At 34.9% G+C, this 14,398-nt stretch overlaps 1 protein-coding gene across 1 annotated transcript in view; it reads right to left on the bottom strand.

The window, feature by feature from the left end:
• Positions 1–14,398, bottom strand: part of KNDC1 (kinase non-catalytic C-lobe domain containing 1) — a 62,872-nt gene that overhangs the window by 12,800 nt on the left and 35,674 nt on the right. Inside the window, exons 7-16 of the mRNA XM_086616595.1 lie at positions 11,459–11,573; positions 8,279–8,350; positions 8,115–8,176; positions 5,730–5,888; positions 5,323–5,400; positions 4,586–4,676; positions 4,270–4,432; positions 3,362–4,173; positions 3,109–3,253; positions 1,415–1,506 (exon numbers count right to left, since the gene is read on the bottom strand). Coding sequence (XP_086472721.1) covers positions 1,415–1,506; positions 3,109–3,253; positions 3,362–4,173; positions 4,270–4,432; positions 4,586–4,676; positions 5,323–5,400; positions 5,730–5,888; positions 8,115–8,176; positions 8,279–8,350; positions 11,459–11,573 — 1,789 coding nt within the window. The remainder of the gene's footprint in view (positions 1–1,414; positions 1,507–3,108; positions 3,254–3,361; positions 4,174–4,269; positions 4,433–4,585; positions 4,677–5,322; positions 5,401–5,729; positions 5,889–8,114; positions 8,177–8,278; positions 8,351–11,458; positions 11,574–14,398) is intronic.

The following is a 14,398-nucleotide window of genomic DNA, read 5'->3' as shown; positions in this document are numbered from 1 at the left end:
TACACCTGCCAGAAGTCTCTCTCGCTTTTCACTTGAGCAACCCTCCATGGCTTAGATATGCCACCTTGGACTCAAATGGACCTAAATTACTGGTGCAAAGAAATCACATAGCCCATGGGAAAGTCTGGCTCTACATCTGCAATAAGTCTAAGCCAAAATTGAAAACTGTAACATAGAATGACAGTAGCCAAGTGCAAACTTATAAACTTACGTTTTGCCATAAAAGTTTACAATGTAGGGGTACAAGTTGTTCTGTAAAGAACACAGTTTAACTTTGCTTAAAACAGAGAAATAACTAAGCTTACATGCTGAAACTCGGCTAAACTATCTTAAAAAAATTAAGTATTGATATAACAGCAATCAAATACAAGCTGTCCATGAACACACCAAGCCTAGAAAGGGTAATGGTTTTGTTGTAATAATGGGATTTACCAGTCCCACCTCAGTTTTGAATTCAGTTACTGAAAGATGGAGTATTTTCTAAACCTTCAATCACAAAACATGCCAGGAAAAAATGTAAAACCCACTACAAATAAACAATCCACTAATATAACCTCAATGACTGCCCTGAAGTGGTGTCCTGTAACCAAGTTTGTGATCAAAAGGCAAAACTATCTTGACTAACAAATCATTTGACCCACTGTTCATTTTGCTATCTATCTTTAAAAAGGCACTTCAGTGGATACAATATGGAAGTGGAGGAATTCCTAGGAGAGAGATAAAGACTCTTCTTTCTTACCTGTTTGTGAAAACCCTTTTATTGAACAGTTAAAAAGGTCCATTTAAATCTAAAAGCAATTCAGTTTCTAGATTTCTGTACAATTCTCTTCCCCAGAATTTGTAAATTATTTTATTGACAATACCATTTTTTTATTTAAAATACATTTTATTTATTTTACTGCCTAGTTTTGTTTTAATTCTGATAAGTGAACAAAGAAGGACCAGATCTGCTGCACAGTCATCCTTCAATCAATCTTCCAACTTCTTCAGTAAGACCTAAGGAGTCATAAGCATTTTCTAAACCTGTCCTCTCTGCCTAGCTAAATTTGCTGTGTTGGGTGGAGCTGACTCAGTATGCCTCTTCCCCTTCCCTCTCCCTACTTCAAAGCATGCCACTAGAACATCTACTGGATGAACACAAGAAAACCACATGTAGCAGTTAAGATTTGGGGAGTTTTCCAACAGACACATCTGTGTAAATAAAAGTAAATGAAACAGGCTCCCCACTCAATGACATGTGGTCATTTGTAAGCTTCATATAAAAGACAACAGGTCCCCAAGGCACTGATAATGTTCTAAGTGCTAAGGTGAGTGTTTTCCTGAAGACACACTCAAAAGTGCTAATCTCTCAAACCTTGTATCATTGATAGATTCGTAGCACACAAAGATCTAGAAACACGAATTTTCTTCTCACCCTCTATCTGATCACTGCTTGCCAAAAAACTATCAGATTTCTTCAGATCTTGGAATACCGTGCCACACTTTGAATCATCTGTTCCAGTTATGCTGAAAATACAAGATGATTAGGGAAAATTACTGTTTCATATACTTTTATATTTGTATCATTAAAATCAGATCTTACAAATGACTCCACCATGTAAGTGAAGGGTTTCTTAGCATTTATCTACCTCCTGAAATTTGCATGATCAGCTTCAGTTGTTATTTTACAAGAAAAAAATAATGTTCAAATTGACATTAAAGCACACTTAGTAAGATACAGAGATTTTCCTTTACACCATTTGGCAAAAATCCAATAGAAGTATCAGAACACATACAGACAGAAGGCTAACTACAGGCATAACTTAGACTGCAAATTACTGTAATGGGTTTTTTACTCAGGATTCAACCTCTGGATAACAGTCTTACTCTAAAGTCATCTCTAATAACAATAATAATAATTTCAAGTCAAAGAAGGTAACAATTAACAACTGCTATATTCTTTGTCTAAAGAACGTTAAGTAAGCAGTGTCTCAGAGATATTCTGAGGCAGTTCTTGAGTGCAATCTAAAGGCTAGACATGTATTTTTATACTGGATAATAAATGATGATTTTCTTCTCACTCCCACTTTCAAAAACTTTACTTTGCAGCAAAAGTTCATATAGAGGATGACCTCTTCATATGTGTCAGTTATTCAGCTGCAACAGCTCAAGTTTCTCCTATCATAACATTCAACTCTGGAGAATTAAGAGCCTAACCTCCAACCAGTTTTCAATGGCTCCTTAAATATCCCAATACAAATGGGAAATAGGCTAGCATGTCAGGGTCTAATATCTGGAAGTTGTAGTCTATTCTCTGAAACTTGCTGCAGGGATAATACATCTTTTAACACTGAAGTTTTTCTAGATCGTATCTACCAAGCTTCTTTGTCAAAACTTCCAATTTGTAGTTCCAGACCACAAAAGACAAAGAAAACATACATAACTTCCACCTACAAATTGATTGCTGTTTACAATGGCCTTCAGTAAGAAGTTTTTACAAGTATGCTACATTTGGAGGCTGCAGTAAAACAAAAAAGTTTTTTATTATTTTTCAGGTAAATATGTCATTGAAGATGAAATAGCAAAAATGAGAAATCAATCTGTTGTTTTCTCACTTAACAGGCTACTTACAAAAGATTGCCAGGAGGAACATTGAGTCAAACTAAATCAGTTAAGTAAACCATATCTAGCAAAGCTAAACTAATTTCCTTGTTCTTAGGTGTAAACAGAAAAAAAGGATGTATAAAGAACTAAACCCAAACAAAATAAGCAAACTGAACAGTAAGAACAACATATTTCAGTTCTGATTGAACAGCCTCTTTCTAACAAGACTATGAAGCTCTCCATCAATGGTTGAAAACAATATTCATCAGATTTACGTTTCCATTATTCAGCTATCCTAAGATGGAGGTATAGACAAGTTTAAAAGAAAATATTTTCTGCTAAGCCATTAAACACTATTTGCTATGGGGAAGGCCTTGAAGTATCTCATAGACTGAGAAATAAACAGTTGACAGGAAACAAGTAAAGATACCTGAAGAGAAGCAGCATATCCTTTCCTCCTTTTAGGAAGTAGGGCAAAAAGCATTAAATTAAACCGTAAGAAGGAAAAAGTTCAAAAACACTTACCATAAATGTGAAGGTCTTTCTCCATTCACTACCTGATAGAGATTCTCCAGTAATTTTTCATCCCAGTAGAGGTCACAAAACTTCTCACAAATTGTGTTAGAGAACATATCAAACTTAATTTCTTTTAAGTTTAAAATGAAGTTACCTTATTTAAAAAAACAAAAAACAAACAAACAAAAAAAAGAGAGAAAAAAGACATTACTTACAATATTCTTACACATCGATGATAATATACAGAAGAAAATGTACATACCCATATCGAAAACTTCAACTCCATTCTCTAGATAGCCATCAAATGCAAACTCCTCTTGTATAAGATGAACCACTTTCTGTAGTAAAAAGTCACTTGTGCTGTTCTGCTGGGTCAGGACTTCAACATCAAAGAGCTGAGAATTGTCTTCATTCACTGAGGAACACGGTGTGTGTTCTTCAGTGAAAATGCTGTCTGCACCGGTAGCACACTCAATATCTTGGCAGTTGGTCTGAATAACTGGGTTACTTTTATCAAACTTATTCTGTGTACTAGTAGTCTCGCAGTTTTGCACTTTGCAAAGGGAGGCATCATTTTCTGTTTGCGTGCTCATTTTACAACTTGCAATAGTACTTGTTAGTAGCACTGGCAAACTATGATAGCAATCATAAGCAATTCTTGAACGAAGAGGTTTATTTGGTATTTGCTCTGATACAGCTAAATGTACTGGCACAAATGTCAAAACTCTTTTCTCTGAGTCCTGTTTGAGAATGATGTTATTTATATGAAGAAAATTAGGAGATGTAGGGCAAGCTAAGGAGCTTGAAGGAACCTCAGATAAAGTGCTCTTTTCCTGTAGAATATGTGAGGAATCAGATGGTGATGGTAATGTGACTACAGAAGTAAATGCATTGCCTGACTTTTGCTCTTCTGAAGATATGTGAGATGAGTGGCCTGGAACTTGTAAATCACACTCAGGTATTTCAGGTGCAGTTTCAACATCTGTGTCCTCAGTAGCATAGCTTTTAGAGTCTTTACTATGTCCTGGTTTCTCGTGGTTGATGTGTTTTTCAGAAACTGGTGTGTGAACTTCTCTGAAACGGAACACATTTTTTTTTTTTAAGGACAATTGCAATATATTTAACAAAGAAGTTTTAGGTTTAACTTATTCTGCTTTAGGATATACTAACTTTGTTACATTTGCATTTTGTTGCAGAATAATAGGCTTAAAGTGAGTTGCAGGAGAGGTAAATGCAACAGGTAAAGTAGCTTTCTCACGATTTGGAGAAGTCTGGCATGGTACTGGTCCTTTCACTGCTACAAGTTTACTTTCACTGGTAATAGGCACAAATCCTAAAAACAAAAACACAGTCAGAAAAGTGAACAATACGTAAAATATAAATGCAAGGTAAATAACAATAAATTTAAATAGAAAAAAATCTTACATGGAGAACTGATCTAGAGAATATTAAAAAAATGTAAGCGTCAAAGAGTTTGATTGCTTACCTAGACTTGACTCTGAAGGGTACAGTTCATGGCTTTCATCTTTAAATTCAAAAGCAACATGATGAGAAAAGATTACTTCTTCCTCAACAGCCTGGCAATAAAAATTAAAGTCCAAACTGAATTTATTAGCATTTTCTTTTTTTTTTTTAAAAATTCTGCTCAGCACATTACTTCAAAAAAAAAAAACCCACTATCTAGCTCCAAAACCTAGAGTTTTAGGATTTTCAATTTCTGTAATCCGCAAAGCAGCAACCTAGTCATGCCAAGGTGGAGATTTAAAACAAATGACACAAGAAACTCTAAGGACTGGTAGAACTGTTTGGAAATCTTGATAAGCCTCAGTTTCAAATCAGAACTTCTAGGTAATCAAAGTTTTGAACAAAGTCAGTTTCATGGATTGACCAAACACTGAGTCCATTACATATTAATGTCTTCCATTCAGATAAGAGTGGTGGTAAATGAAAGAGAGATTATTAAATTAAGTCACTGGTTCTTCTTATTTCTGAGCTCTCACTCATGTAGATTGTGGAGTCAGGGCACCAAAATTTGCAGAGTGAGCATTCCAACAGTAAGACGTACAAAAAAAAAGCAATACTTAAAGACTACTTAATTTTTTTTTTTTTTTAAAAAAAGAGAACAAATTTAACTATACTTGCAGGGACCAAAAATCTGACTGGAATATAATTTATAGAATTAATTGAAAAAACATATAGAATTAAAAAAGGTGGTACTCCTACCTTAAAGACAGATTTATTCAACAATGCCAAAATATTTTTGCTGTTTATACCTTGTTCAAGTAAATAATGACTACATGTCTAGGGGGAAAAAAAATTCAGTCAGTAAATAAGTTTTCAATCAAGGTATTCTTGGACAAGGACAAAGGAAGGACAGCCAATTAGACGGAATCTAAGTTTAGGAAGTCTTATGAACCCATTCCAAGTACCTTATTGACAATTTCAATATAAATTAAAAACACACCCCTCTGTGTCCCTAGAGTTTAAAAAACAAACCCCAAAGTGACTGGTTATAATTTAATTAGATATCAGTCTATTACCAAAAATAAATTAATATTTTGATATTCAAATCACTAAAATGAGACTTTAGCACACATAAATTTTACATAAAATTGCTTTAATCTAGTAACCTTAATTGCATCAGCTAGAGAAGGTCTTTCTTCAGGGTTTTTTCTTGCCATATCCAGAAGAAGTTTTTTAAATTTTCTTGGTAATGCTAGTTTGTGACTTGGTGGAACACTGTGTTTTGCAGCCATCCACAAAACTGCAGCAACACCGTAAATGCAGACCTATTGGTATAACATAAAAGACAGGAAAGATGTAAACAGACTAAAACAAGCTTTCACTTTGAAACCAGTTTAATCAAATTATCCAAAAATTCCCCTCATTTGATGTAAAAAAAAAAAAATGACTAGAGCTTCCAAAGTACAGATCGCATTTGGCTTTTGAAGATGCTGATAAAAATCCCAGTTCATTTCAAAAACTAGCTGTTACACACGCAGCGCCAATAATAGCAGCTAAGTTACTACTGTTGGAGCAACAGATGTAACTTGTCTCATCCTTTGTCTAGGAAATTACTTAGGAAAAAGTATTTTTAGAACCATTTTTAAGAATTCCTTTATCGTGTAAAAACTTAGATTGCTGCAAGCCTTCGAGTTCTACCATAAAACCTGGCCAGCCACAATTTACTTAAAAAGAGTCATGACAATTCAGGAAGTAAAGGGCATGCAGTAATTACAAGCTAGCCAGTACAAGTCATGTTTTACAGAGATTACAGCTATCAGAAGACTGAGGTACTGTGTATTTATTTCAGCAATTATTGCGCTACCTGCAGCTAGACCAATTGACGTTGCCATGATGAGGGGACCTTGAAAAGTACTTGATTTTCACAAGCTCTCTTGTTTTATTGGAAGAATTACAATTGTCAGACAGAGCCAGATTTAATCTAATTAATGCTTAGTTTACATATGTTAGCATGCACTACAAATGCAATTTTGGCAAACGTAAAGCACTGTGCTTCTTCACATGGCCTCTGAAAGATATTAAAAAGACTCAAGGGACTGAAACCTAAGCACAGTACTAAATAACGTGGTCCTATAAAACAATATTTTCTAGCACTCTTTTGAGTAAAGGGAACAGCAATGAACACAACGTAACAGGGAAGCTCACTATAAAGAAAATAACCTGTGAAGCATTTGAACAGTTGTGCATAAGCTACCAATAGGTATAAAAATATTTGAAATATGAGAGAGCAGCTTCACTAAAGTAAAAAATAATTTCTTCCCCTCAGGCTCAGAATTCCCAGAAGTCAATGGGATCACTATTTTAACCTAAATATTTATTTAGGAAAAACTTGCCATCCAATCCAGCATATCCTTCAAAAAAGTTCCTCTTACTGAGGTAGTATAGTTATCATGACTGGCACTATACAGTCATGTAGATTGCCATAATATAATTCTAACAACCAAAAAATTATACAAATATCAGGAAAAAGAAAAAAAAAAAACAGGTCAGCTTATTCGATATATAATGTTGTAGAAAAACAAAGAAAAAAGATTACTTCAGATTTTCTAAAGAAAAAGAATAAAGCAAAATGACTTTAGGATTATTAACTTCTACTGTATGGTGAAGCTGCTGTATTATATTTCAGGGTTAGTTTAAGCTTCTGAAGCCTTTGAAAAACTTGCATGTTGGATCAAAGTTGTTAAAAAGAGCAGTTTTAAAGAAGATAGATAAACATTTTCTAGTTACAGATAATTTTACAGAAAGTCAAACTCTCTTTAATAGAAAAAACCCACCTTTATTAAAAATCTGATTCATTACTATTTTGTCTAATTTTAAAGGACTCATGGGGTACAAGGTACATATTAGCTAACCTCTTTTCTTGTTACATAATAGGAAGGTACCATAAATTCTGTTTTCCCGACTCTTAAGATTACTTTGGTACAGTCTGCAATTCAGATGCAGTTGCAGTGGAGACAAATGCCTGCTATTTATTAACATTTTTATCATCTTTGGTCTGAGAGCTCCTTATGGCTTATACCTACAGCAAAAAGCTCTAGGAAAACCGTATTGGTATGAAACATAATTCATAGTGTTCCCATAGTAAAAATACACTATTAGTGATATTTTTATTCAATACTACAAGCGAGGCTAATGCCTGGGCTTTAGCCTAAATAGTCTAAACTACTGATCTTAGCGTGGCCTCCAGAACACAAAAATAAAGTGTGTCTTACTGCTAACAAACTGAAAGTAATTAAGCCTTATGGAAAACTATTGAACAACAGATTTTTGGCAGCTATTACAAAAATTTTGGAAGGCAAAGTTATTTTTTAGAAGCAACTAATTTTATGGGAGATCAACGTATAAAAAACCACAGACAATCAAGAAATATTGGGAGAAATAAGAAGTATTATCAGCATCTTAGAAGAGTTCAGCTTTCTTCTTCAAAAAGCCAAGAGATAGAACTGTCCTTTGATAAAATGTATCGCAACCTGCATAAGGTACCACATTACCTTCTCAGTATCCACATCCTCTTCTTCAATTTCAGGAGCTAAATAAAATCTATCACAAGATTCTAAATAAGAAAAGAAACCAAAAACAAAAGGTAAGATATTTGCTTTCTTCTCCACTTCCTCCCAAAAGAAATAAACGCAGAGCACACAATATATTAGTTTACCTTCAGCTTTTGGAGCATCAAAGAAGACACTTCCATGGCAGTCAATCAGGACAGAATCCAAACATAAGACGGCTGCAAAACAAGACAGAAAAGGGCAAGGTATAATAAATATCTGTTCTTGTAACTATTTGACACTAATAAAAATAAATAAAAGAATTTCGAAAATAATTTGCAGTGTCAGCAATTACAATAAATGATGCTTTAAATAATTCTAATGCTAGGACAGACACCGCACAATAAAGAGACAGTAGATGCATAATCACTCAAAGCAATTCCTGCACAACAAAGACAAGAAAGTAAAACAAAATGGCATCACAATAAATAAAAGGACTCAGAATACTGGAAGTTTATTCTCTTTACACCCAGCATTGAAAAGGAAGGCCAAGAAAGGAACAAAACAAAAAAAGAAATACAACAGCTAGATGTACTCTAGTCTTCTTACAAGGTATCAATAAAAGATAGCCAATTTATCTTAAGCATTTAATCTCTCTTCTCTTCCTTTCTCCAATGCCACCAAAATACAGGGTCATTTATCGGGAGACACCTGAGGCCTGTGGCCAGATCCAGAACTCCTCTAGGTGGGATAGGATATGGAGTCCAGTGTTGCACAAATAGTTATAATCACACACGCTCTCCCACCGAAGAAGTGTTACATAGACTGATATTTGCAAGGCCCTGAAATTCCATAGTTAGGAAAGAAATAACTGACTTCTAAAACTATTTTAGATGATCTGAGGTCTTCAGGAACTTAACATTAAGGTCATGAGATCATGTTATATAAATTCGATGACAAAAAACTTGCAGTAAGACTGTGTCTATCTGCTTGATATCTTCAAAGTACACTGTAATTTAACATGTTTCAATATAATAAGCCTATTGGCTAGCAATGTAGTCCTGCCTTTGTAGACTACCATCAAATACACTGTTTTCTTATTAAAAAGAGAGTACTAGGAGAATACATTGTTACGTTGAATTAAACAAGAGATTAAAACATTAAATGTATTTATTTATTAAATAAAATAGAGGTCTAAGAGCAAAACAAATATTAATTTAGTATTAAATAATAAATAGAAGAGGTCTAAGAGAGAAAAATAAGGTAAGAAAAAAAGAAAATAATCCTTTTTCTCTTGTAGTTACCTGTACAAAACACATCTAAAGACATTAAATTGTTCACTATGCTCAACATAAATAAAGGCTTGCCTACTGCTTGCAATAATATTTAAACTAGACCTGAATTATGTGTCTTGAAAAGCAAAGCTTTACCAAATGGGAGCCTTTACTAGTTACTTCTGCAGAGGCAGCTCCCCTGAGAACTCTTCATGCTCGCTATCTTTTCTTCTCAAGAGTTAATGCCTCTGGCCCTGAATCTGCAGCACAGTTCACACAAACCAGATCTCAACAGAATTCAGTAGAACATGAGAATTCTCACCTGGGTTCTCTAAAGCACCTGTGAGCAACATGTAACCACATCCTCTGATAAGAGGGGAGGAAATAAGTAAAGTCCCAAAGGAGGGTACAACCAACTTTTGTAGCAGGATTGAATTAAAAAAATACATGAAGAGGCTAGCTTTGGGGTATGTTCGCTTACCCAAATAATTTCTGCTTAGGATAATGAAGAAAGTGTAATCAAGGAAGGATTTGGAGGAAGAGGCTATCCAAGTGAATAAATACTAAATAATCCATGTTGTTCCACATTTCATATATTTAACTATGAATCATCAGCTACCAATCTTACTCTACCAGTGTTAAGACAAAGGATATTTTAACAAACACTTTATATCATACCAGCTTCACCTTTAATCAGTTAATATTATTCAAAAGGAATGCTGAGAGAACTTTATGTGTGTGGAGGTGGGCATTAAAGCAGTAATACCATGCAGTTACTCTCAGAAGAGGCAGAGGACCCTCTGGCAGAAACATTTTAAATCTGAAAACAATATTCAACTCCAAGGTAGCTTTATTTGTCAAATATGGAATTTTAAGTAAGGTGCCTTCCATTTAGTGGTTTGTATCATTATGTTCATTTTTACAGGCTACATAAGGTTCAGATCACAACTCAGTCTTTAGTATTTTGAAGACTTACGCATTCTGAGTGCATGGAAGTACGGTAACAGAGGCTGGCTAGGCATATTAAATTGGAATCTGAGTTATCCGAAACCTTCACAAACATTAGGAACATGCTATGAGGCTGAAATAATCCTTCTGCTGCAAGGTATATCAAATACTCAGTCTTAAGGGTAACATTGCTTAAAGTGCTCAGAAATCTCCATTTATGGCCAATTTCCTTTTTAACAGCTTTATATCATAAAAGATAAAATAGTTGAAGCTGAAAAACCAAAGGGATACAGTAAGTTTTCCGTCCCTTACTATCCAATTGTTTATATTCGGTTACAGACTTCAAGCTCATCTCTATTCAAACCCTCAAAGCAGGCTTTTTAAATCAAGAAAAAGGAAAGGCAGGGGGTTGGTGGTGGGAACCTCTGCTCTGTTTATCAGAACAGCTATGGATTTATTATTAGTATAAGCTAAACCAACATTCAGAATGCCAATGGAAATTTAGGACGGTCTTCTCCCAAGTCACACACAAAATATTCCAATTCTGTCAAAGGAATCTTCCCAGTTCCTTTCTCAGAGGTTGAGTACTGGTAATTCTTCTATAAACTGAAGCATAAGGAATGTGGAAGGAGTAATGTTGTGACAAGACCCTGGGCATTTTAAACTCACAAAGCCCTGTATTGTCAAAAATATGTCTAGAATCATTTGTCACAAAAAAATCCAGGCAAGAGAGGAAATTTTATGTTTACATATATATAAAACTTATTTCCTCCTGCTTTCAAGATACAAGTCCTAAGTGCTTTTCTTAAGTCACAGTACAAATTCTCCACTCCCCAAAACGTCTAAACACAAAATTTTTTTTCACTGCTTGAAATCAAAGATTTGTTTCCCCACAAAAGCCATAAAAACTCAGAATAAAGAGAAAAGACTACATTCTTCTATATATGGAATAAAACTCCAAATTCTAAGTCACAATTTAAGAGAGTGAAGTTAGAAATACTGCTTATTATTTTTTCTCTACACAAAATGAAAGCTGAGATATTTTGCAGCATCAACAGAATAAAGAAAATCAATACAGTGAACATAAATAACTAAGCAAATATTTTAAGACAATTAAGACCATACCTGGATAATCTGTGCAAGTCTGCAGAGTACATAGACACTCATGACATAACGCCCAGAGTTCATAGTCCTTCAGAGGTTTACCATACCAGGACAACAGTAGTTTTAGAGAGATCCACTGAAAAAAAAGAGTGAGGATGCAGAAAGTTATTAAAAATTATCACAAACCAAATATATTTACTAATTCAATGAAAAAGTAAATTCTAATATACAACACATTCCCTTGAAAAGCATTAACGAAAGGTATTTATTGCACTTCCATTAATGAACTAATAATACTTCTTATTGAAAAAACATTGCATAGTTAGCTGTACAGATCAAACAGTTTCTTAATTGCATAATAAAGCATAATTCAAGTGAGATTTCAGCAAGAATAGAAGTGTTTCAGGAAAAGTGAGCTGTTTGGAAGCTCTTATCACACTAAGGAAAGACTCTCTTATGAAGTCAAAGATGACACATAATTATAGACACCACCTAGACTTAAAAACATAAAAATCCGAATGATCATAACCAACAAAAAACCGCACATTCAAATCCTGATTACTCTGAGAGTTGCATTACAAGTCTTACCTTAAAGATTTCATCAACATGTCTCGTTCTTCTGTGAAAGACCTTAACAATACTGACAGATTAATGACAGGTTATTTGAAATCCAAGCACGTTGTTCCATTTTTAATCACTGGCTGCTTAATTTGTAGTACAGCATTGTTTTTCTGGCTATCAATTTAGCTTTCGAGACCTGGTATAATACCTTAATTTGACCAAGATACGGCTCCATGGAAACTTGCTGTTCTTCAGAGAAATCATGTTTTACATTTTGTAATTTTTTTTTTTTTTGGGGGGGGGAGGGGTGGTGACTGTAAGAACTTGACATTGATACTACTGCACACACACCTTAGTTGTGCTAATAGGAGAGCTTATCGCTACTAGTGGCTCGTGACATCAGCTGGACTTTACGATCTCCATTCATCTATCAAAGGAACAGTAAGAAATTCATTGTAGGCAGAAACCTCTGGGTTAGATCAGATCCATCCAGCCATTTTAAAAAACAGCACTGCACATTTTCTGTTGCATATGCAGCCCTATCTCTAAAAGTCAACTTTAGTCCATGTTGGGGAAAAGAACTACCAGAAGCAATTCAGGATTAACTCTGAAAAAAAAAAAAAACCCAACAAAACTCAACAAAACTGAAGCCAGGAGAAAGAAACGAAAATTCAAGCCTCAGAACTGTTCCTTTGTTTTTACAGGCACCTTTATATCCCAATCAATGTTTGTAAAATCTAAATAGACTAAGAGTGTCTCTCACACACAATGTAGTGTAGTACATCATTACATTTGACAAATCAGCCTCTGCACTGTCATTTACTGCAGTTAATTTTTCATGATCCTGGCTATGAAACACTCTTCAGTGAGACACTATTTAGATATTACCATAAAATATGTAATGAGCAGACTATTGCATTAACTTTCATTAAGATCAACAAACAGAAATAGCTTCCCTGCGATCTATGGGGAGGAGAAAGAGAACCACATTAACTTCTGTAGCTGAAACTTTGTTGATAATTTAATTTTTACACGAAGATGATCTCAAGGAACGTAATACTTTGGGCTCGTACTGTTTAAATATTTCTTGAAGGTGAATCAGATAAACTATAAATTTTTAACAAGATGCGCCAGCAAACACACCTCCTGATTTACTTAAAATGTTTTATATTCTGCCTACCTCCAACACACATAAAAATGAATTTGGTGCTTTTATTCTCCTATCTTGCATTGTGGCACATTGCAAGAATTAGCAACTTCAACATAGAGAGATGTGAAGTCAGGTACTAGGGTTAAGCTTCATTCTCAAATTTTGCTACCACCAGTATCTGGAGTGCAACATTCTTACATCAATGTGTTCCTTCATTATATCTAGATAAAGTAAACTCTTGAACTATCTGAAAAAACCATCAATACACAGCAGGAAGGAAGAGGTCAGATGGTCAAAAGATGAATTAGTCTAGAGAACATTCAAAATAGAGCTTAATGCTGTTGATTGATTAGTATTCCTGACCAGTGCTGCGTTCCCCTCTCCGTAGCATCCTGGTTCTCAACAAGCCTCAAATGCCTTTGCTCACACTTTACAACGAAAGAATCAGCCAAATCTTCAAAGTCACCCTGCAAGCTGACACAAACGGAGCGAAATCAAAAGAGAAATTCCACAGACTGAGTAGAACATATAGAAGCTTTTGGGATTTGGGAATATTTTTGTAATAAGCTCACACCACTGACACATATTTCACTAAGAGAATCCCTCCTCTTGAAGTTTATGTTTTCTAGAGGCTCTAAAAGCTGCAGTGGAGAAAGACAGACTTTCTCTATCGCATATACAAATCACCTCTCACTCCAGGAGAAGGTGATGAATGGCTAGCAAGGGGAGGAGAATCCTCTCACTAAACTGGAGACTTAAGTCAGCTGTATGGCAGAAAGCTGAAAGGTATTTCTCATCGCTTCTGAGATATCCCAGCTCTCTAGAGGAAGAAATGAAATGACAAAGAGACTTAAGCACAGCAGAAAAATAGGAATAAACCTTCAGAGCAGCAGCAAAAGTTTATGATAAGAAAGAGAAAGTGTCAATGGACAGGTAACAAATAGAGGATAAAAGGCACCAGAACAGAATATCAGTTTCAGAAGAAAAAAAGGATGTAGGAAAAGCAAATCTTAGCAGAAGTGAGAATCACTGCCATCCACAGGATGGCCACACTAACCTGCGTCAGGAAAAAAGGATGCAGTCTGGTTACAGATTGGTGAACTTTATTTAATGCATGCCCTCCTTGTTTCTCTCTGTCAAGCATCCTAACGAAAGATAAACTTAAATATTAATATTGCTAGCTAGTACTCATATACTAGTTGCTCTCCTGTGATAAGAAGAACTGACTGCATTGCTATTGTCTCTTACTA

Source organism: Tauraco erythrolophus, chromosome 9, assembly GCF_009769465.1.
Source record: "Tauraco erythrolophus isolate bTauEry1 chromosome 9, bTauEry1.pri, whole genome shotgun sequence".
Classification (NCBI taxonomy): Eukaryota; Metazoa; Chordata; class Aves; order Musophagiformes; family Musophagidae; genus Tauraco; species Tauraco erythrolophus.
This window is presented reverse-complemented; position numbering and strand designations above follow the sequence as displayed.